Source organism: Crotalus tigris, unplaced genomic scaffold, assembly GCF_016545835.1.
Source record: "Crotalus tigris isolate CLP2741 ecotype Arizona unplaced genomic scaffold, ASM1654583v1 scf7180000018155.2402879, whole genome shotgun sequence".
Lineage (NCBI taxonomy): Eukaryota > Metazoa > Chordata > Lepidosauria > Squamata > Viperidae > Crotalus > Crotalus tigris.
The window spans coordinates 2,377,107-2,402,879 of record NW_024096851.1 but is presented as its reverse complement, the minus strand read 5'-3'; the positions used below and the strand labels follow the sequence as shown (position 1 = coordinate 2,402,879).

General features: G+C 35.8%; 1 protein-coding gene across 1 annotated transcript in view; it reads right to left on the bottom strand.

Annotated features, from left to right (window-relative positions):
* Positions 1-5,725: 5,725 nt before the first annotated feature.
* LOC120310273 (formin-binding protein 1-like) overlaps positions 5,726-25,773 on the bottom strand; it is a 44,729-nt gene continuing 24,681 nt past the window's right edge. The window contains exons 2-10 of the mRNA XM_039348525.1: positions 22,998-23,113; positions 15,525-15,578; positions 14,620-14,767; positions 13,708-13,770; positions 12,264-12,368; positions 10,380-10,508; positions 9,569-9,715; positions 8,405-8,608; positions 5,726-6,606 (exon numbers count right to left, since the gene is read on the bottom strand). Of these exons, the coding sequence (XP_039204459.1) occupies positions 6,376-6,606; positions 8,405-8,608; positions 9,569-9,715; positions 10,380-10,508; positions 12,264-12,368; positions 13,708-13,770; positions 14,620-14,767; positions 15,525-15,578; positions 22,998-23,113 (1,197 nt within the window). The 3' untranslated portion in view covers positions 5,726-6,375. The remainder of the gene's footprint in view (positions 6,607-8,404; positions 8,609-9,568; positions 9,716-10,379; positions 10,509-12,263; positions 12,369-13,707; positions 13,771-14,619; positions 14,768-15,524; positions 15,579-22,997; positions 23,114-25,773) is intronic.

Genomic DNA, 25,773 nt, shown 5'->3' with positions numbered 1-25,773 from the left:
AATATAACTGTCAGGAGTATCTGCAGCGATGTGTGCCCTGTCTATTTTGTGTGCATATTGTGGTGATGCACATATCCAAAAGGGGCAGAGCTTGCAGCTAAATATTGGTCTCCTTATTTTGACAAAAGCAGAAGGAGGCTATGGATTCTACTTATTTATGAAAATTAAGTTTTATGTTTCTTTATCAATTGCAAAGATAGCTGAAATTATATTTACATCTTCTCTTTCTTTTTTCCTAAGTCTTTTAATTTTTCCAGCAACTTTTTATTATATTGAACAGTAGAAACATATAAACTTTCCTATTCACAAAATAAACTAAAACATTTTCCAGTATTATGACTGTACACATTATTAGATTTGAACAGTTTTATTATTAGAATAACCTATTAATATTTCTTCTTTTATCACAGTAAATTATACTCAAGCGTCAAGTCTCATTTTCCATTGCTTCCATAATAGCATTCGACATCGATAGTAGAATTAGCTCAATATATTTCAATGTTATTTTAAATTCATTTTTTTAAAAAATGCAAATGATGTAAATAGAACATTAACTAAAAATGGATGTTGATACGTCTTTTTTTAAAAAAACCAAACCTGCTTACAACAGATCTAGTATATAAAACTGCACTGGAAAATATGTTAAGGATATTTTTTCTGATTAAGTCATGTTTGCAAAGATTTTCTAAATGTATGTTAAAGAAAAGGATGATGGATTATTTCATCAAAATGAACCAGCTTTACATGACTTCTAAATAATGGATAAACTCCTATGTAATGTAAGACCTCTTATACAAAACTAATTTTCCTCTTTTCTTCCCTAAATGCTCCTTGTATCCTTCATCTATTATCTTCAAAAACTTCAGAGCACTTTGGGAAGATGTAGAAAGACCCTGTTTATTCTGGAATTGGATGCAGAAATAGGACTTCACCCTCCCCAAATAATTGTAAATATTCAGTAATTCAAACAGAACAATTCTAGGGTATATCATGCCACACTGATTTTTTTTCCCCCAGACCCAGTTCAAATGAGTGTAATTTGTGTAACAGAGCTCAAGTAAGCTCTAGGTCAGTGGTTCTCAACCTATGGGTCGGGACCCCATTTGGGGTCGAACGACCATTTCACGGGGGTCGCCAAACAAGGCTGTCTGCCATTTTTTTCCTTTTCTTTGGCCACGCCCCTGGTACCCAGTGATGTATAAGTGGTTGGGGGTCACCACAACATGGGGAACTGTATTATGGGGTCGCGACATTAGAAAGGTTGAGAACCATTGCTCTAGGTGAAATTATTTTCATTTCATAAAGACAATGCGTAAACACATCCTACTTTGTAAGATGAATTCTATCTTTGTCAGACCAGTAATACAATCTATAAAATAGCAGGAAATTGTTTACAGCAAGCACAAACGAACTATGAGACAAAGTGACAAACGAAAGTATGCACACATCTGACTAACTGACTCAAAAGCAACTACGAAATGGATAAGCTATTACATGCTATTTTTACGAATTACAGCAGACAGGTGTAGACAGTATACACGCCTTACCGTCTTCATTGACCACTGACCAAGTTTAGTTGAAAACAGAAAGAAACAGGAAATTATTTGCATACTTCCAACCAGTATTTAGGAAGATTTTTGAATGTAAAATATCCACCCAATATCAGCTAATCTGGCATATATTATTCAGAAGCAACTCTCACTGAATTCATTAGGGTTTGCTATCAAGCATAAATAGTACTGCATTCCTTATTATGAAATATTCTATTGTTATGCTCATTTTAAGCATTACCTAAAGTACCGCAATAGCATACATGGAGGTCGCAGGCAGCCATGGTTTAAAACAGAAGCAATGGTCTAACATTTTAGAAGTACACAATATCTTTGATATTTTACTATTTCTACCAAAAAAAAGCACATGGGAATGTTATACAATGCAGAAGCATTTGACAATGACAATGACCTTAAGTTTAGAGTCAAAATCTACAGTATATGCAGTGCTTTTTTTCTTAAAAAAAAAAAAGGTGCCGGAACTCATATACGTCATACAACCCGCCTTGCCTACCCTACACGGTTCCATCCAAAAAAGGTGCCGGAACTCCGTTCTGGGCGTTCTATGACAAAAAAAAGCCCTGATTATACGCTTATTTAACTTTGAAAAAAAATGCCAATATTTAAACAAAGCTCCCAAATTCTAAGTCTCGTGTAGTTCTTTAGTCCTTTTTAAGCTAGGTTTATCTATATAGGAAAACAGTGAAAGCAAAGTCATTCTCGTATTTTCCTCTGTTTTTGATATGTTCAGTTATCAATAGATGGCTAAAGCTATGAGTAGTTAAAGTCCATGCCATTTTATTCAGGGGAAAAAAGAGTAGTTGAATTATCCTGTTCCTCATAATAGTTATGGCATTCCTTGATTATTTTCTATTTTTAAAAATGATAACCAAAGGGTGATGATAAAGGGGCTGGACTAGAAGACCTCCAAGATCCTGTCCTGTCCTATCTTATTCTGAATGATACAGGAATTGTTGGGTTTAGCCATTTTGTCCAATATAGAAAATGCTATTTCAAGTCAGGATTTTGATTATAAATTAAACATAGAATTCAGAATAACGTGGTTGGAAGGGACCTTGGAGGTCTTCTAATCCAACCCCCTGCTCAGGCAGGAAACCCTATATATCATTTCAGACAAATGGTTGTCCAATCTCTTCTTAAAAACTTCCAGTGTTGGAACATTCACAATTTCTGGAGTCAAGTTGTTCCACTGATTAATTGTTCTGTCAGATAATTTCTCCTTAATTCTAGATTGCTCCTCTCCTTGCTTAATTTCCATCCATTGCTTCTTGTCCTGCCTTCATGTGCTTTGGAGAATAGGTTGACCCCCTCTTCTTTGTGGAGCCGCTTAGATATTGGAACACTGCTAATAAAATGAAGTGTGCCAATTTGGCATGAACAAACCTCTCCTGAGCTATGATATGGGACTGTATATATTTCCATTTTTATACAACACGAAATCATTAACAGTACGGGAGATCAGATCAGATCAGATTCCAGCCCTCATAACGAAAGCCAATGCCCTTACAGTGATTGTCCCTTTCATTTTTTTATGGTGAGGCAGGCAGCATATAAAATTAATAAATAAATATAAATGCTCAAGACTTAAAGTTGCATCTGGAGAACTCTCACAGTATTCTTAAATTAAATTTTATTAATTTGGCCAGCTATCATTTTTTTCAAATACGGAGTTATTCAATAGATCTTCTCAACAGAGCCACCATGATTAATAGTTAAGAAAATGGAGATAAACTGTGATTTTTTTTAATGATTTACAAACTTATTAAAGATAAGTTTCTCTTGCTGCATTAATTATTATGCTAGGAGCATTTTCTCTCAGAATGCTGGATGCAAAACTGCTATATAAAAATGAGATGTAATGTGCGTGCAGAATCTAGCTAAGCTTCAGAGATACAAAGGAAGCCTAAGAAATATTTTATCATCTCTAGCATCCTTAATTCCAACCAGAGACGAGAACTCTTGCCAAATTTGCTTTTTCTCGCCTCATAAAATCTATCTGAAAAACTTAAGTGTGGAAGAACAACAAAATTATAATCCAAATGTATGCTTTTAATGAAGTCTAATCATCTAATTTGTTCTGAATGAATGGGCAAGGGGTTTTTTGGGTTCAAAATTTGCAACTTTTTAGGCTAAAGAGCAAGAATTATAGATTAAAACCAGATGCTGAATGGAAAAATGACTGCGTTCTAATCTAAGACAAGGAAATTATAAGAAATCCATAGCCAGAAGAGAAAAAAGGGAGCAAATCAGCTTACTACAATGAAAACCTATCTAATAATTAACTAGAACCGCTTATGGTATCTTTGGACTCTGAACTGCTTCTCTCAACACCAACGTGATCAACTATAATAAGTATATAGTGTTATAATTTTGATTCCACTATGCAAGTGTGTGTGTATAGAGGGGGAATTCATTAAATTTCTAGTTATCAAGACTCAGATTAGACTCCCACATATGAAAGAATGTATTTCAGAGAAAATGATCTTATGCTAGTTCATTTGTCGTGGAATAATAAATATTGGTTGGAGATTACTTCTTCCTTAGAAAAAAACTCCATTTGCAGAATCTGCCAGTATAAATTAGTAAGCACACTTCCTGAACTGCACCCGTAATAGTAATCCATAAATGAGTGAACAAATGTGTCCTTCAAGAAATAACCGTAAATTAGCCACTAGAGTGAAGAATACTGTATTTAAATGTTATTTAAATAAGTATTATATATTAAAATGAAAAGAGACAGACATGTGTGTGAATTATTAAAGTGCAGGAAGATATTTTAAAAAATGAAAATATGTTTCTCAGAAGCTAACCTTTTAAGATATCCCATTACAATCAATAATCTGAAAAATTAAAAAGTCTGCTAATATTCAAGGTGGCATATAATGGGTTTTAACACTCATTATACAAAATTCACAGCATACTTAAAAATATATGCTCTGATCATGAACCAGAATCAGTTCACAGGTTGTCAAGGCTAAACTCAAATTAACACTAGAGGGTAATAACATGGAGGTAGGCCCACAACGTACGACTACAAATGAGCCCAAAATTTCTGCTGCTAAATGAGACAGTTGTTAAGCACGTTTTGGCTCATTTTTCAACCTTTGTTACCACAGTTAAGTGAATCACTGCAGTTGTTAACAGTTAGTGACACAGTTATTAAGTGAATCTGGCTTCCCAATTGATTTTGCTTTTCAGAGGGTTACAAAAGATGATCACGTAATCCCCAAAACATTGCGACTGTCAAAAATATGAAACCAGTTACCAAGCATCCCAATTGTGATCACGTGACCATGGGGATGCTTCAATGGTTGTTAATTGTGAAAAAGTCATAAGTCAACTTTTTTTCAGTGATGTTGTAACTTTGAACAGTCACTAAATCAGTGGTTCTCAACGTTTGTGTGATGGCGACCCCCGTCACACTAACGTTATGCGCATGTGCGGTGCCCCATGCGTGCCGCACATGCGCGGCGGCGCCCCCATGCGCACCCCCATGCGCGGCGCCTAGACTTGCCTAGACTTCCTAGAGCAGGGCTTTTCAACCTTTTCACCCACTGTACCACTTTTAGGATATGGTAAAATCCAGTACCACCAGTCGCCTAGCAAGGTGTCAAAAACTTGCAAGGTGTCAAAAAAGGAAAAAATTGATAAAGTACAAGTAGTCTTCAACTTACAAAAGTTCGCTTAGTGACTGTTCGAAGTTACAATGGCACTGAAAAAGTGTCCCCCAAGCAACAGCTGAACAAGACACTGGCCTGCCCCCCCCCCCGTGGCACTCTTCCTCCTGTCCAAGGTTTTCATTATTGTGAGCATTTCTGTTGAGGATTGGCAGTGGGGGTGGGGTGGGGGGTGTTTGATTTTTATTCCACCCGTCTGCTGGGTGGTTGCATTAGGTTTTGGTCACTTCACATGACCCTGGGACACTGTGACTGTCATAAATATGAATCAGTTGCCAAGCACCTGAACGTAAATCATAAGACCCTGGAGATGCTGCAACATTCCAGCTGATCGGCACTTCTTCTGGGCTCAGCAGAAGCGCCAGGATCAGTGCCGAGCTCCAGCTAGAGCCTGGCACTGATCCTGGCACTTTTACTGAGCCCTGACAGCCCCGATCAGCTGGAAAGTGGCACTGATCCTGGCACTTCCGCTGAGCCCTGACAGCCCTGCAGCTCCAGCCATCTCTCACTCAGGCTTGTATGGTGCTGGCACCGGTTCAGCTGATTCCCCTCCCCCGCTACCACTTTTCTAGCATGGTCACGTACCACCTGTCAGGTGCTAATGTACCACAGGTGGTACCTGTACCACTGGTTGAAAAGCCCTGTCCTAGAGGATGGGTCAAGGGGAAATGCATCATCAGACTTGCCATGCAGAGCTTCTTGGAAGAAGGTTGGAACAAAAGAATTTTAAAATAATTTTACCTACTTTTCCTCATAATTATTTATTATAAACATCTGAAGTAAGTACGGGTGGCTGTCAGCATGACTTTTTAAAATCTCTCGGAAAATCTAAACCTCTTTTGTTAAAGAAGTCAGCAAACAAGATAGAAATCGACCCCCTTTTTAAACAATTATCTCACTTCTCTTTCCTTACCAACAATTTCTAGTGCCCAATGTTATATTAATATTAATGACAATATTAAAATACACTCAGGAAACAATGAGAACATGCACCCAGCATCTTCTTTGTAATACCATCAGAGTCAGCTATTTCTTAATTTAACATTCATTGTGGTGCTAAGCAGAGCTTTTTCACAACATAGAATTAAGCAACATGATTGTCGACTACACCACTGCCAATAGAAAAGTTACGATGGTGGAAGCCACATAGAAGCACACCACAACGCCATCATGCACCTAATACAACTCATAAAACTTACCCCTCTTTTGAGGCTTTTGAAAGAAGGCATTCTGGGCTTCCCTGCCTTTATTTCATTCATGCAATAATGCATTTGTTCAATGGAGAATATGGGATACTGGGAACCATTAGAAGTATTGGACGTGTATAAACTAGTAGGGGTAAGGGGTGGGGACTGTGGCTGATATGAAAAGAAAGGAAGAGATAAGGCAAACATTCAAAGTGATGAAAATTCTGTCTTTTTTCCTTTCAATACAGAAACAAATAATGGGTTGGATCCAGAGTAACAAAGGAACAAATTTCTGCAAACTGAATGCTCCCACAACTGGAAGGGGAGATTTTAACCAAATGACCCCTACTTCTGAAACCCATAGTAACCATCCTCTCATAAATATACTTCAGAAGACTGGAGGTCTTTAAAAATAATATGAAAGGTGGAACCGGAGGTGGAGAAAGAGAACATGTGAAAATAATCTTCTTTACATAGCCTCCATTGCACGATTCACTTTAGGGAATGGGGAAAAAAATCTTCCATATCAGCACACAGAGTCTGGATCCAAGCCCATAACATTTTATATTTTCATCATTACAATTATCAGCATCAGAATGTATCATCATAAAACCTATATCATAATAAAAATAATTTATAATATTTAAGGTATCACAAAGCTCTTGTTTTTAACTACCAAAATGATAAAGACACCACACTGAGCTCACAAGAATTTCAAAATCACAATGAAAGCTATCCTTTGGGACTAACTCAAAAACACACCAATAAACTTCGGTCATAAAAGGAAATATATACAATAGGCATTGATATTTTATTTATACATGTGGTGTCATTTGCTTCTTGCTATGAAAAAATGAAATTAAAAACTTATTTTATCCCAAATTTGGATGTCCATTTTAACGATACATGAAACCAGCGGCTTCAAATATTAATAGAAATACACCATGCAGTCAGAATTTACAATGGCATTCTTTCATCTAAAGCTGGCATGTTCAACCTTTTAGCTTGCCTGGACTGCACTGGTGAAGAGGTAGTGTCTTGGGCTGCATATAAATATACAATATAGTTAATATACATAAATTCACATAATAATATTAAAAGTTTACAGTATTTTGGGCTGCATTACTAGCTGCCCAGGGCCAAATGTGGCTCACAGGTTGGACAAGCCTGATCTGAAGTATTAACATTTTCTGCACAAATTTCCCATACAATCCACCATAATTCAATTGCTTATCCCAATGTCAACAATATCTACAGTTATAAGGTCAACTTAGACTTAATATTATTAGTTTTTCATACTTCGAAAGGAATTAACACTAACTTCCATTTGAACCTTCAGGTCACCCACTTCTCAACAATATTCACTTTTTCACAAGTTTTATCTTATAAATATGAAACCATACTCAACAAAGCTTCACCAAGACAAACAAAGCTTAAACAAACTATACTCTTATCTGTACTACATTTATCATGTAAGTTAAAACCCTCAACCGATTGTGCTTATTAATTTCTCTCCAGTCCACCAGAACACTTCTATTTCAACAAGTATAATTCCACATGGATAGCAAGATATTGCATGATGTAACAGTTCAGCAACAACTACAGAGGCTGCTACAACTGTTCAGATCAGCTATAAGAGTTTCTGGCCAAGTCACTGTCTGGTATGGATTACAATATTTTTACAATTCCAGGGGAATTTTTGTATTTATAGTCCTAATCAGTCACAGTATATGCTTTTGACTTGCTGGGACTCAGCTGCTGGAATGCCATAGTTGAATTATGTAGGGATGGGAGACCAAAATGTTCATAATAGCACAGTTATACTCTGGAACATACTAGAACCCAGTTTCTAAAATGAATAGTTTTGCCACAAAAATCAATCTGATTATTCTGTTGCAAAAGGTAACATTTAAACACCGAATTACAACCTTGAATGTGCAATCATAGGATACATTTCAATTTTCTTTACCTTTGGTTTCTTTCCAAAGAGCCAGAGTTTGCCCTTAGTTTTGCCCACAGTGGTTTTTGCATCGATTTTCATTCCTTCCTGTTTCGGGGTACTAATTGTTCCATCAGAAACAGTCCTATAAATGTGTTGACTGTAATCTTCAAATGGAAAATCTCCAGGAGGTTCAAAGCCAGACTTAAAGGAGTCTATTACTATTTGAGAATCCTTTATGAGAGAAATTTACAGAGTTAATGGCTTAAATATCGCATTTAACTAATATTACACTTAAAGACTATCAGTCCTTCAAGGCACTCCTGATCAGGAAACCAAAATCATGAATACTAATACCACCCCTCCCCCGATTTTATGTTCCAGAGAACTAGGAAGGATCAATTCTGAGGTGATTCCTCACAACACATTTCTGGTTTGAACTCAGATTTTTGTTTGTTTTTTAACTGACCACTGTCTAGGTTGCAGCTCTTCCTCCAGTCTCTCAAGGTTATTCCTTCTGCCCATTATACTACCAAAATCCAATAGTCTCCTTTTGGCATATGTAAAAATATTAGACTGTTATTTTTTTCTAAACAGGCAATATTAAATAGCCACAGTGCTTAGAGAGATAAAAATATCAATGAAACATGGTATATTTCTTTAATTAACAATAATCAGATATGCAAACCTGAAACCCCACTAATAAGACTGGCTGCCATATCTGCTGGAGTTGGATTGGAAACAATACAATCTGTCCTCTTTTAGCAACTCCAGGAACAGAGACTAAGCCAACCGTGTGTGTGTGTGTGTGTGTGTGTGTGTGTGAGAGAGAGAGAGAGAGGGGGGGGGGGGAGAGGGATTTTGAGATCGTTACTTCCTGCCATCCCATTTAGATAAAGTTCTCTCATGCAGCAATACCAATATCCTCTCTGGCATACATTGTTGTCCAATGCAATTTGGGTATTAAGTGTGGAAAATTATTTGTTGGGAAAAGAGAGAAGAAAGCTATTGATTTCATGGAAAACAACATATCAGACTGACTGTATTTTGCTTTATGGGACTTAAGCTGCATAAGCTTGACCAACATAGGCTCTAGTTAAGATATAATGTGATTGTAATCTACAAGATTAGATTTACTTCCATAGCAATGTGCTTAATACTAGCACTGAACTATGAAAAACAAATTTAACTTACCCTGCGATCATCAACTGATTTGGCTGCAGCAATCATTCCTTCTAAACATTTTGAGATTATTGGAATAACTTTCCGCTCAGAATCTGCAAATCCTTTATAACATTCACTAAGTTTGATGGTTCGTCGTTCATCCATTTCTTGAAGGTGCTAAGTAATAAAGGAGAGACTGAGCATCTTTATAGTAACATTCCAAATACGGTGGGACTTTGTCCTCCCTATAATTATCATGTGTACAATTTGTTAGTGAACTAAATATACTAAATGTATTATTAGGGGGTCTTTATTTCACCAAACCTTACTCATTTCTACAAATGGTATTCACATTCAGCTAATGCCTTCTAAAATCAATTAGAATTGGAAAGTATTAACTACAGTCATCAATAATTAAAGTCGTGATTTGTATATGAAACCTAAGATTGTGGTAATAAAAAAGAAAGAATAATTTAAGAACTAACATATTTATTACAAACACTGTAAAAACGTATGCCATAATTAACTAGTTAGTTTTTTGCTGGTTTCTAAAACATTTTCAAATCTTACAAATACAACACATAGGTGGTTGGGCATTATTTACTTTTAGAATTATATTCTATATTTAAAACCACACAGTAATTATATAATTTATAAAATAAATTATATAAATTTAAATAAAACAGAATCTAGAAGAATAAATGATAGAAGAGAGAGTGTTTGTGTGTTTTAGGGAGATAGACAAAGAAAAAACCTAGATAACTCAAGTTCCTATTGAAAACTTGTAGAAATTTACTTTCACACTCTTCAATGACCAAGTTCATTTAGATGAAAAACATACCTTATATATTTGAGGAATGACAATATAGAAATGCTTGTGCTGTTCACCATTGAAATTTTGGAGCTGTGCAGCATATTCATTTTTATTTTCATCAGCCATATGTGTACGCAGGTTTAGTTGCTGCTTTGCCTAAACAACGGGGACAGGTCAATAACAGTTTTAAATTATTTTTAAAAGAAATTCTTACTCAGCAGCATACTCATTATCTTTAATTACCTATGACATCTTAGTGTCCAATATATCCTCTCATTAACATTTGTAACATTTAGAAACTGTTTCTCAACTATGAAGTTAACCTCTCTCTCTATATATATATATATAAAGCTTTTGATTTTAACAGGTACCGTAAATGCCGGCGTATAAGGCGACTTCCGCGAGCGCTGAAATCGGCACCAAAGACAGGGGTCGTCTTATACGCCGAGTCGTCTTATACGCCGGAAATACTGGTAGTTTCCGGCGTATAAGACGACGGGGGTCGTCTTATACGCCAGGTCGCCTTGTATGCCGGCATTTACGGTAGTTGTTTCAAATCATGTCATTGTTTTAGTGGTACTTTCAACTAATGCATTTACAAAGTAAACTAAACAGGAAAGACTACCTTGCAGGAGCATTTGCAGCAAGCCAAACGGTCATCAAAATGACAAAAATATATATTGCGATGTCTTAACACAAGTTTTGCTCCTTAGGTAATGCAAGTACAAAAAAAGGAAAGTAAGCTTTATAACGAATGGTTTATTAGGTGATCCTTTCTGTCCATCTGCAGAAACTTATGCTGACTTACCAAGGAAACAAACCTTGCACAAATCTACTAGTATTATGAGAAAATAGTCACAACAATATTAATTTTGTATCTATGTGTGGATAGATACAAAAAAGGGGAGAAATCCCACCAACACAAGCAGAAAAGCATATTCCTGCAACAGAACTGACTCCTATTGTAATGAGTTTTATAAGGCAAAATAGTTTTCTTTTGGGAATAAAGAATAAGAATTAATAAATTATGATATTAAAAATCACTAACTGTAAATCTAATGAGAAACATGGTACCTCAATGTATAAAAACAAACATTACAGACATGTAATGAGAGGTAGCAAACTTAGATAAAAATTGCAAATGCTTAAGACCTTTTATTAAAAATGCTGCACCTTTACTTATGGCTTTTATTCAATTACAATAAAATGTCCTATACAAGACTATACAAGTAAATAAGACATTGCATGAAGTTTCTTAACATGATTTTAATATTTTAAAGCCTTCATACTGAGTATTATCCATAGTATTTTTGTATTTAAAATAAAATTAAAGATTAAAAAATATTTAAGTAAGTAAGTTTCAGGGACATGATTAAGCAAAGGCCTGCTGTGAAATCTGAAACAGCAAACTGGTTTAGATAAATATTCAGTAGACTAATTCTGGCCTTCAATCTTCATGTGGAATATTTGCCCAAGTCACATTTTATTGCTTTGGATTTATAAGCACAATCTGCAGCTCGATCCATGAGAAAACAAGAAAGCTCAAGAGTGGCTCGAGCACAGGACTATAATAGTTGCATTTTAAAAGGTTTTGTGCGTGACATTTCACAGAAGGTCCTGCCACATGTGTGGAAACTTCTCTTTCAAATATAAAACAGATTGTTTCAAGCTTTCCCAGCCGTTTTACCAACAAAATGGGACATTTCATGAAATTTTGCAATCAGAACATTTCAGAACTGTAATTTTCAAACCATAATTTGAAAAAAATAAAAAAAATGTGATGGCTGAAACTCGGCTAATTCAACACACTTTGATATCCACATTTGATGGTCAAAATACTGTATTTGTTCAACAAACAACATTTCCAGATACAGCCATGCAAACTCTTATTTTCCAATAACAATATCTTACTTTTTCAACATCTGCTTTAGTGGCGTTGGTATCATTGTCCAGTCTCTCATAACATTGCTGTGCCTTTTCTGCTTCTTTGCACTCTCTTTCAAATTTCTTTTTGCTCTACAATGCAATGACATAGTTATGAATCAATACAACTTATCACATTGCCTGTACTACTCTCACAATTACAATTCAGATCCATGCTCTTTTGATGAAAATGAAAAGTATTCTGCACACATTACTGCCCTTTAACCAGTGAGCATTTCATTTTGTAATTGTTTAATTTTTAGATTTTAAAATCCTCTACCCTCTCAACCATGTATTCGTCCAACGCTAGAAATAAAAGAACATTAAGATTAGCAAGACTATTACTTATTGCATTCCCCATTATTTTAGGAAGCTCTATCCATTTGCTAGCTATTGATTCCCCTAATTTAACCTTGAATAATCCGCTCTTCTGTGTGAATAGCATCATGGCAGGTCCTATACATAAAAGTATTTGCTTTCTCCATCTGTCTGAAAAAGTTATTCTATCCTCAATACATCACATAAACCATATCATTACAAGAACTAATAATAAGAGGCTAACAAGAGTAATGTATCTATAAGCACACACAAATACACACACAAACACTAATTAAGACGACGTGAACAACTAGTCTGAACATCCCAGTCCAGAGGCCCTCAATCTTTTGGGCATCAGGGTCCGGTTCCATGGAGAAAGAGTTTTCCACGGACCAGAGGGTTAGAGACCATTGGCCTAGCATTTTCATTCTTGAAAGCTCATATATAGCACAGAAATGTCCTGCATCTGAAATACAGTATATCATCAGCAGTAGAGATCATTAATAGATTTTTTTTATAGAGCAGTTTGTATACTAGAGAACAGCTCTGTATAAATGTTAGGCTTACCATTATCATTACTTGTCTCCTTCATAGTACATTCTTTTAGAAAGACATGGGTCAAATGATTTGATTTTTGCCTAAAATAATTATGGAACATTATGTAACTCCATCAACTTTCCTTTAATTTTATAACTATAATATCCAATATTTTGAGGCTAATTCATAAAAAAATCATCTTAAAGTAACTCAAAAGAATATTAAATAACAAGGGAAGATATGATTCTCAAGATTTAATTAAAAGTAAGCCTCTGGTCTACCAAAATAAATTCCTGCTTAAGAACTCCAAGACTAGGCAAGACTAATATATTTTATTACAGCTGAAATCTAGTCAGTAAATCTATTAAAGTCATATTCCTGCAGATATTACTAACTGAGGAATTAGCACTGTAATGATCTAACAAACATAACAATCCATCTTGGCTATTGAACAATGAAAGCACTGTGATTGCTCAGTGATAAACAAGTTCATTCATTATGTCTTCACTCTGGCATCAGTCATCCATAAAACTATGCAACCCTAAAGAAACCAGAAAAGGAATAAAAGAAAACTCACATTATCCATCTGCTTCCAACACATGTCAAGATACTGTTGTGCTTTTCGGCCCTCTTGAAGGTGCTGGAATATAATAAAAAAGATGTTTTACAAACCTCATCTTGCTTTTAAAACTGTTCAGCTTAATCTTACAAAATGATACATACACACACACACACACACACACACACACACACACACACAAGGTAAAACAGAATGCCAAACAAGAATGTAAATCACAACAGAAGCATCATGATTTTAACATTATTGATATGCGCTCATCCATTGTTTTCTTTCTTCCAAAGATGTAAAAGATGCCATAATTTATAGAGACCAATAATTTAAGAGATGCAATGGAAGGAACTACAATGTGTGTAACTATGTGGTTTATATAATTGCATGGATTGCTGAGCACTGATATCAGGTTTTACTGCTACATTCCTACAGCTGAAAAAAAAACCCGTCTTAAGTATATAACAGCACCTTCATATTTTTAAACTGTAATATTTCTAAAAGTCCTCAAATATATTAGCTACTAAATAACATATAAATCTAGAAGAAGCTTGCTGAGGACCTACAAAACAATCAAGGCTGTGATCAGAAGTTTGTTTCAAGGAATCAGCTCCACTGAAGTTGTGTGTGTGTGTGTGTGTGTGTGTGTGTGTGTGTGTGTGTGCATTTTAATAAAATACAAATCAGAAAACAAAATACATTTAAATGGGCTATATTTTAGAATCTTAAAGGCAAGCATATTTTTGCTGCATTTTTGCAACAGAATAATGCAGAACTACACGAAGATCTATGTACAAGCCCAGCAGGAGAGAGACCTAATAATTTTTGCTGTTTTCGAGAAAACAAATAATTAAATTGTCCTGACATTCATAAGTAGTTCAGCAAAACAGTAACTTGGATCTTCCACCCCCATCCTCTTACCAGTTTCCTTTCTGTTTTGAGTTCGTGGGAATATCTCATCAGTTCTCCATATACCCTATGTCCCAGTTCTTCTGCTACTACTTCACGTTGTCCTGCGTAGTCATTTAATTCATTAAGAATATTATAAAAGGCTATACATGAGGTAAACCTGGCAGAATACAGAAAATAAACAAAAAAGATATTTCATTATTACTGTGGGTGTACAACTGCTTTTCTTTAACAAAACAAGGAAAGGAACATATCATAATCTAGCATGCTGTGAAGACCTTTAAAAAAATGAATCTCAGAGAAAGAGGTAAAACACAAATACCCAAACCACTTCTCATTAGAGAAGGTAAGATCAACAGGAATTTATGCAGGGAGAAAATAAAGAATACCGCCCAAAGGCCCTGCAGAATAGAAGCATTTACTAAGATGTGAAATGAAAAGACAGATTGTAGGAATAAATTTAAAATTACAAGGAAAACTAAGCTTGATGCAGAAATGATTCACTTCATCTGGAAAATGGGACATATCATTCAGGTGTACCCTGTGAATGAGCGTGTTTGCTACATCATGAAGGGTCGGACACTTGGGTCAGGTCAAATATGTTACGTTATTCTGACATAATACGTAGGGAGGCTTACAGGTTTAGAACTGAATGGAGGAAAAGAAAGGAGAAAAATGTATGGAAAGGAAGAACAAAGATATTACTTCTTAAAAATAGATCTCATAAATTATGCTACTTTTCTCAACTCATCGGGTCTTGAATGTACCAGAATTTGGAAGTCACATTAATCCAGATATCTTTACCTTATTATAAAATAATTACCTATGAAAAATGTACTTGGCTTAAACATTTAAATCCCAACAATCCTGATACTGGGATTAGACCAAGATCCATATATATTTCATATTCATATTACCTGGGCTCTTCGTCTTTGGATGAACGTTTAGGACAGTATTTCTTCACCAGATTTCTGTTAGAGAGAGAAAGAGAAAGAAAGAGAGAGAGAGAGAGAGAGAGAGAGAGAGAGAGAGAGAGAGAGAGAGAGAGAGAGAAATGGGCTTTAAAAAGGGGCGAGATGAGCCTAAGAATCTGCCTGAGTTAGAAAAATAACACAATTAAGTTGCCCAGCATGAGTTTATTTATATTTGCATACATTGTTTATATTATGTAAATTACATTGTTTAAAATAAAACAAATTATATAAAAAAGTAAAAATTATTCCACTCTTGAATAACTGCAGCTTGTCCTCTCTTAGTGACCGCTCGTTCAATGACAGTTCAAAGTTACAAAGTTGTGGCCATCATACATCTCCAAGATTACATGAACATGGTCTGGGCACTTGGCAATTGGCTCACAATTACAAAAGTTGCAGTGTCCCAGTCACGATTGCCATTTGCAACCACTCACTGGCCTGGAACATAGTTTCAGTGGCATAAGCAAGCTGTCCTGGATTCTCGTCTCTTTCCATGTTGTGGTCACATGATGTCCTCACTTAATGACTCATGTGGTCCTTGTTAATTACAGGGATTGCTATTGTTAAGCAATGTGGTCACATGATGTCATTTTTTACAACCGCTTTGCTTAGCAACTAAAATTCCAGTTCCAACAGCTGTCATAACACAAAGACTACCTGTATTAGATCAAACTAATTTGCCGTATTTTCTTTCTGTGTAAGGTCACAATGTTAAAATGAAGCCAAAAGGAAAAAAACAGAATTTTCTATGCACAGACTGACTAATTAATTTATAATTGCAAATTCAGCAGCGTTTTTACTGTCTTTTCCCAGAGTAGTAAAGACATGGCTTTTTTTCAACCATAACAAGCCATTTCCCACAAGATGGTAAAGAATAGCAGCGGCAGAAGACTGACACTAAAAGAATACAGCAGAAATTCCAAAGATTCCAGTGGCCTCAAGTTAACCAGATTGCTCATAAATATCCCCACAAAGGAATAATGGTATACATTTCACATTTTACAGCAGGAAATCTATTTCATTTCCTCAAGTGATATACTAAGAACATAAAATAAATCATTCTTCCTTGGACTAAATTTAAATTTAACCCTCATCTAGTTTTTAGATATAAGAAAATTACCCGGCACTTAAACACTACAATATTCACACTTCACCAGTAGCAAAAAGAAAGTGGGAAAGTTAGCAGAGAGGATTTAATGAATTATTCAAAATTAAGAAAGAACTGATGACAATAAGAAACTTTTCTCACAAAGGGCAACCGTGGAAGGATGCCTGATATAAATGGTTAACAGATGTTGAACACTTTCTACATGGCTGTAAAAGGCCATGGGAAAATGTTGACGAACATTTAATCTGTTAAAACAGATACTAAGATTTTCCATCTATGCCTTTAAGACATATATGGGTGAACACACTTTGCTATATATTGACTTTCTTAATGCCTGGGAGAGTCTTGTATAATATTAAACACATGTCAAAAAATTCTTAGGGCAATGTGGAACTCATGGACTTCTTTCACAAGAGTCTTTAATGGAGACCCGCCTGGGATAACTCACCCACATTTTATAGGCTACTTACAAGATATCATTCATTTCTCACAATCTTTTCCCTAGTGTTGTTTTTGGCATCACTGTTTTGAGAATAGTAGAATACTATAACTCAGCGTTTCCCAGACTGTGAGATTTACCTCCTTTGTGGAGGTGCAGACAGTCCAGTGGAGGTGTGAAGAACTTTTTAGCTTTATCGTTACTGTAAATTCACCTTTCCCAAAGTTTATTTATTTTGTTTTTATTTAGAGTAGAGTAGTAGAGTAGCTGTAGAGTAGAAGTAGGAGTAGATTAGAGTTTTTATTACAGTTACTGATCAGAACAGAAATACATTAAAAACACTGTTCATTTGTGTTTATTTTGGTAGGCCAGGCTGGTTTTCTATCTCAACACACTTTTATTATATTACATTTTAATCAATTTTCACAGGTAAGTAAAATATTAGTCCATAAGCAGATAGAAGAGGTATGTAAAACATTTCATTTTAAGCCATTTTGAGCATGAAACTTTTGCAAAGCAGGCTAGTTTTAAGCATTTTGGAAATGGTTTTGCACTCATACCAATTTCATTTCCAGCTCAAAACATTTCTGAACATGTTTTAAATGGGTTTAAATTGTTTAGCGTTCAAAATGGTTTAAATTGAAATATTTTGCACACCTTAGTGGTTCAAAGTAACTGAGGACAGAGTATCATTTTTAAAAGTTTCTTTCTCTGGAATATTTAGAGAAAAGCAGTTGACAATAAAGTGTCATTTTATTCTGGGAGCAATTACCTATGGAATGATAGGTTTTTCAGCACGAATCTCTCCAGAATATGAATTCATCTGTACAATTGCTGAATGAGAGTCTGCCACATCTACATTTGGATCAGAATCAATGTCTTATGTTTTCAGTTTCAATTAAAGAAAAACATACTTGAGAAACAAGAAACCACATTTGCTTTCAATTTAGAATTCATGCTAGTAAAGTATCTAGAAATCTTGCCAAACTTTCTAAATATAGTAATTTAGGTAACTAAAACTTCATTTGGCTATGCACAAACTATATAGTTTCCAACTCAACAGGATTAGTTAAATAACTTTCTTCATCTTCAAAATCAAGTTCAATATTCATCAATTTACAATCCCAATTGAGTCCAGAACTTACAGTGCTAAGCAAGGCGGTTGAATTAGTGGTGCAACCTTTTTTGCCCAATTCTACAACCTTTTGTCACAATTAAGAATAGCAGAGTTGGAAGGGACCTTGGAGGTTCTCCAGTCCAACCACCTGCTCAAGCAGAAAACCCTATACCATTTCAGACAAATAGCTGTCCAGTCTCTTCTTAAAAACTTCCAGTGTTGGAGCACCCACAACTTCTGGAGGCAAGTTGTTCTACTGGTTAATTGTTCTAACTGTCAGGAAATTTCTCCTTCGTTCTAAGTTGGTTCTCCCCTTGAATCACGTAGTCGTTAAGTGAATTTGACTCCCCCCTATGACTTTGCTGTTCAGAAGTTGGCTGGGAAGGTTATAAATGGTGATAACATGACCTCTGGATGCTGCAACTATGTAACTATGTAAATACATGTTGGTTGCCAAGCATCCAAATTTTAATCACAAAACTGTGGGGATGTTGCAATGACTGTGAGAACTGGTCTAAGTCATGTTTTTCAGTGCCGCTGTAACTTTTGAATGGTTGCTAAACGAATGGTTGTAAGTTGAGGACTATGTGCAATTCTTTCTAGAGACATCTATATTACATTATAGACGCTTTCATGCATCAATGTTTTGCCTTTGGCATCCAGCTGTAGCCACTTCAGAAAGATGTGTTGTCTTTGGAAATCTTTCAACCCCTTCCCCATTTCTAAAGCGGCAGAAGCTGCACCATCTTTGGAAGCCTTTCTGAAGACAACATGGTTTTCCAAACTGGCTAAAGCTGTGCTGTCTTTGGAAATCTTCCCTCCCCACCCCCCACCCCCATTTCTGAAGTGATGAGGTGTTATGCACAAAAGGTGAAAGTTTGGTGTGGGAAACTGGGAGAGAAGGCAACTGGGTGGTTGACTGATTGCTGGGAGCAAATGAATGCTTGCGGCTTGCTTGTGGGAGTGGGCTAGGGGGCCCCATGGGCCTTGGGAGAAAAAGCAACTGGGAAAATTATTTATTTATTTATTTATTTATTTATGAGACTTATATACCGCTTTAAGTGCAAGCACTCTCTAAGCGGTGTACACCAGTAAGCAATGTATATATATATTTACATTGCCCCCAACAATCTGGGTCCTCATTTTACCTACCTCGGAAGGATGGAAGGCTGAGTCAACCTTGAGCCGGTGAGATTTGAACCGCTGACCTGCTGAACACAGTCAGCTAAAGTGGCCTGCAGTACTGCACTCTAACTGCTGCGCCACCTGGTGCTTGTTGAGGCTTCCTTGGGCATGGCAAGTAGCCACAGTATCACACAGTTTTGGGACTGTTTGTCACCTCTCAAGGCAGGGTGGCCAAAAGGACAGAACTGGGATAGGAGAGAGGCGGGTGGGGGAATTGGAATAAGTCTCTTATCTTATCAAAGCTTGGGTTGGATTGTGGATGGACATTCATTTAACAACATGGGATTCTTGATTAATAACCATATTGGGAAGAGCCAGGTTTGCTGTCGTAAGCCGATGCAGACACATAACACAACTACACTGATTTACAGTGGGGGGGGGAATTATTTGATCCCCTGATGATTTTGTACATTTGCCCACTGACAAAGAAATGATCAGTCTATAATTTTAATAGTAGGTTTATTTTAACAGTTAGACAGAGAGTAACAACAAAAAAATCCAGAAAAATGCATTTCAAAAAAGTTATAAATTGATTTGCATTTTAATGAGTGAAAGGAGTATCTGATCCCCTATCAATCAGCAAGATTTCTGGCTCTCTGTTAAAGGGAGTGGTCCTAATCACAGCTTGTTACCTATATAAAAGATACCTGTCCACAGAAACAATCCATCAACCAGACTTCAAACTCTCCACCATGGCCAAGACCAAAGAGCTGTCCAAGGATGTCAGGGACAAGATTATAGACCTACACAAGGCTGGAATGGCCTACAAGACTATTGCCAAGCAGCTTGGTGAGAAGGTGACAACAGTTGGTGCAATTATTTGCAAATGGAAGAAACATAAAATAACTGTCAATCTCCCTTGGTCTGGGGCTCCATGCAAGATCTCACCTGGTGGAGTTTCAATGATCATGAGAACGGTGAGGAATCAGCCAGAACTACACAGGAGGATCCTGTCAATTATCTCAAGGCAGCTGAGACCATAGTCACCAAGAAAACAATTGGTAACACACTACGCCATGAAGGACTGAAATACTGCAGTGCCCGCAAAGTCCCCCTGCTCAAGAAAGCACATGTAGAGGCGTGTCTGAAGTTTGCCAATGAATATCTGAATGATTCAGAGGAGAACTGGGTGAAAGTGTTGTGGTCAGGTGTTGTGCCACTCTTTGGCATCAACTCAACTCGCCATGTTTGGAGAAGGAATGCTGCCTATGACTCCAAGAATACCATCCCCACCGTCAAACATGGAGGTGGAAACATTATACTTTGGGGGTGTTTTTCTGCTAAGGGGACAGGATAACTTCACCACATCAAAAGGACGATGGATAGGGCCATGTATCGTCAAATCTTGGGTGAAACCTCCTTCCTCAGCCAGGGCATTGAAAATGGGTCGTGGATGGGTATTCCAGCACGGCAATGACCCAAAATCACACAGCCAAGGGAACAAAGGAGTGGCTGAAGAAGAAGCACATTAAGGTCCTGGAGTGGCCTAGTCACTCTCCAGACCTTAATCCCATAGAAAATCTGTGGAGGGAGCTGAAGGTTCGAGCTGCCAAACATCAGCCTCGAAATCTTAATGACTTGGAGAGGATCTACAGAGAGGAGTGGGACAAAATCCCTCCTGAGATGTGTGCAAACCTAGTGGCCAACTACAAGAAACGTGTAATCTCTGGGATTGCCAATAAGGGTTTTATCACCAAGTATTAAGTCATGTTTTGCAAAGGGGTCAAATACTTCTTTCATTCATTAAAATGCAAATCAATTTATAACTTTTAAAATACATTTTTTGTTGTTATTCTGTCTCTCACTGTTAAAAATAAACCTACCATTAAAATTATAGATTGATATTTCTTTGTCAGTGGGCAAATATACCAAATCAGCAGGGGATCAAATAATTCCCCCCCCCATCGTATAAGGGAAATTGTGGTCCCAATTTTGGTCATAGCCAGAGGGCTCCCTGTACATATCTCAGAATAATTACTTAAATTAGATGATATTCAAGTTGAAAGTCAGCATTCTCAACTTTAGTAAACAATGGAATAAGCAAGAGGAACATACATTTGTGTGGCATATTGTCACTTACTATTATTTGTGACATTGACTAGCCCAGGGGTAGGCAACTTTGGCTCTTTTATGACTCATGGACTTCAACTCCCAGAATTCCTGAGCCAGCATGGCTCAGCTTGGAAACTCTCCCTTTCCCCTCAGTATGGCTGGCTAAGGAATTCTGGGAGCTGAAGTCCACAAGTCATAAAAGAGCCAAGGTTGCCTACCCCTGGACTAGCCCAACACAGAATATACAATATAAGTTCCACATGGGGAAACTGTTTAAAATGTATTAATTGATATGCTTATCACTGTAATAAACACAGAAATATAAAAATTAAGTGGTAATTATCTAAATCAGTGCTTCCCAAACTTTTCCCATCATTTCCAAAACTGCTTATCAGAAAATCCTTATTTAAGTGTCCGTGTTGTGATTACATTTGGTACCCAAAGAAAAACCACTTTTACCCAATTTTGGGTAATTTACCCAGTTTTGAGAAGCACTGCTCTAAACAGAAGGAAGTATGAGAATATTGCAAAAATGGAAATGAAGCTAAATGAGAATACAAAAACATAAATTAATTGAAATGGACATTAACAAAATTTGTTATTTAAAAAAGGAAACAGAACTGGGAGAATGTTCTGAAATTTATAATTAGGGAAAAATCCACTGCTCACAATATTATCTTCAAAGATCAATGTAAAAATCATCAATCTGGAAAGAAATGTATCAGCATTAATAAAGAGTTTGCTTCTAGATTGTGCTTTCCAGAGTAAATGTTTCTAAATGTTTCAACAACCAGCTTACATTTTCAGCTCTCAAGTAGGATTCCTACCATTATATAAAAACAACAGTATTCCTTGACTACAGGAAAACAATGAACATTTAAAACAAAATAAAGTACAGTCACTACTGGTTCTTACATCTGTTGCTAAATCCTAATGAACATATTTACAACTTGCAATATTTTCAATTTCCTGTCATAATAAAAAAACTATAATAAATTCCCTTTACTATTCTATCAAGGTCAGAAGAATGTAATCCAATGAAAAATAACAGAGGAAATCCTAAGGAATTGGAGGTTTCTTTTTCCAGCACATACTGAAAAGCTATGAAAAGCAGCAGGAAAGAAAGTGAGCAATTATATTTTAATTCAGATCTCTACAATCATAACCTTCTCTATGGGGAAAAATGCAAAAATATATGTTTCAAATAGAACAAATGAGTAAGCAGTCATCAATAGTGAGGTAAAAAGCTACTAATTTTGGTGCATTTGGATTAAGAGAGTCTATTTCTATTCTGGTCTCTTTACATAGTATGGTATGGTTACACAAGCTTTTGTTTGCATATACTGAACTAAAACGTGTCTTTATTTGAGCCAAAGTGGACGGAATTAAAGTGAAAGGAATCAAGATAGATATTTATAGAAAGTAATAACTGCTTACAATACAATTACAATATTTAGGCAATGGTTTTTAGGTAACATCTAAATTTAAGACATAAGAATTTTACAAATAACTTACCTCAGTTGCTTTGCATAATTCTGTTCAATCTCTATCCTTTCTTTAACAAATTTTGCATATCTTTCCAGGAAATCAATGCCCCACTGCGTGTGCTTGTCCAAATTATCAAATTGATCCTATAAAATGTGAGAAGGAGAAGAGAGAAATATTCATTATATCAATTTAAAGAATCTCAAATTCAATAAATGGTCTATTTTTCATAAAAACAAAGATAAAACACAGCACGCAAAAATACACTATTTTTTTTTAAAAGAATTCAGTTAAAAAAAAAAGATGCTATCAACAGGACAGGACAGCCGAATCCTATTATGATCCCAACATAATCCCACTAACACTTTAAGAAAATATGTGAAATCCTTTGGCAGTACCAAGGTTGTTAGGGGGTGGTGCGGTGCGGTGGCTCAGTAGCTACGACAATGAACTTGTTGGCTAGAAAGCCAGAAGCCCAGGTTCAAGACTTGAGCTCCACATGTACTCGCCCCAGGTCCTGTCAACTTAGCAATTCAAATACATACAAACGCAAATAGATAAATAGGTACCACTTCAGTGGAAATGTAACAGCCCTCCATGATGTCATGCTGGCCACATGACTAAATGCAAAATATCTTCAGATAGCGCTGGCTCAATCCTTAACATTTACTATAAAATAAATAAAAAATTTAAAAATATTTTTGATAATCACTAATGATCTAAGGTCTGAATAAATCAAATTTACCCAAAATGTAAACTTCTGTCAGAATCCATAATAAAGAAAACTACATTTCAGAAATGTCCAAGAAGTCAACTTAAAACTTTCTCTCAACATCTAAACAAATAACCTAGATTCAAACTACAGTGAATTAACTCTATGATATCATTTAGAAATCGAAAGTTATTAGCGTTCTGATGGATAAGCTGAATTTAAGGAAATTGATCTATAACTTGAATATGTATATTTACCTGCTTAGAGAAATTATTGTAAGAAGGCATTATCATATATCTTCCACAAATAGGACATTTTAAATAGGTATATTTTATATCAGTCAATCAGAAATCTATCAGGACCTACAGTTTTCTTCAGTATCATATATTAAATTATATTTATTTTGTTTCTTGAAAAGAAAAATGTAACATGTAGTTGTAACCTGATTCCAATTTTGCAATCAATGAAAAAGTCGTCTCTTGATAAAGAATTGGGACTATAAAACCCTTCTGGTTACTAGATTTTAAATGTATTTATTTATGCTAAGAAAACTAGTACTGCTTTAATTAATTAAAATCTAAAAGTGAATTATTTATTGGATTTCTTATCTTTCCCTCAAAATAAGGTTACACATGATGCATTTATAAAGTTGTTGTTTAGCAAAAAAAAGAGATCTGTATCACACAAAAGATGATTACCTAGCACAGATACATAACAATTTAACTTAACTATCTATTGCTTCTTTCTGCATGCACCATCAGTAAATGCTTTTGCTGTATCTCACAGGAAATTGTGTAACTGATAAAATAAAAGCATAGAGGAGTTCCTCAAAATCCTATCATTCCATGTTGCACAAAGGCATGTTCCAAAAAAATAACTATGAACACTAGAAACATAATAAAAGAGGGTAGCATGGTCAAAACCATATATACATTCCAATGAAGGGGAAGTGAGAGAAAAAATGCTAAAATAAATAATAAATAATAAAACAGTAATATTTTTTTATCTGTAGTTCTAAGCCAACAGTGATCACATTTGTTGCAAAACTGGTGGATAAATAATAATTTATTAAGGTTGTACACCAACTGTCTGATTCTGGGTAGCTCACAACAATAAAAAAAAGGAAAATTATAATAAAATCAGGAAAGGATAAAAATAGTTAAAAGAAAGCAGGCGTGATAAAAAGGTGTCTCGCTCTTCCCTGCTAGGGGCTTGGGTGGAAAGAAAAGATTTCACTAATAAACATACAAAAGAAAAAAAGAAATACTTTATCAGAAATAAACAAAAAGGGAAAGAGAAAGGGGAAAAATCATAGCCATGCCAAAGACTACCATTTGTTATTCCATGCCATGCCATGAACTAAACTTGAAAACTTAAAAAAAAAAAAGATCTGGAAAAAGGGTTGCTGTATTGTTGCCAACACACGTGTCAGTGCAGTCATCAGCAGGTGAACCCAAAACAAACAAAGGATATTTTTCTTATTGATTTCTCACCAAAATAAGGATCAAGGATATGAGCCGAGGTGGCGCAGCAGTTAGAGTGCAGTACTGCAGGCCACTTTAGCTGACTGTTCAGCAGGTCAGCGGTTCAAATCTCACCGGCTCAAGGTTGACTCAGCCTTCCATCCTTCCGGGATAGGTAAAATGAGGACCCAGATTGTTGGGGGCAATGTAAATACATATATACATTGCTTACTGGTGTACACCGCTTAGAGAGTGCTTGCACTTAAAGCGGTATATAAGTCCCATAAATAAATAAATAAATAAAGGTATAGTCTTTTATCCAAACAGATTAAATGGAAAACTAAACAGTGGATCTCCATTTTAGAGATAGATGCTGTTTGCTCTGAGCAGGAAGTCTCCTAGCCAATGATTAAAAACCTTTACTATCACCGTTAGTATTTAGTTTAAATGTATACTTCAGGGAAAGAGAATTTTAAAATTGCAGCTATCATTATAGCATTCAAGACATTTAATAGCTATTTGCTAAATATGCTGAATGTAGGCAAGCAGTTTCAATTTGCCATTTCAGCCATTTCATCTTAGAAGCATTGCATCTGACAGGTGAATGCAATTTAATTTTACAAAATAGGAC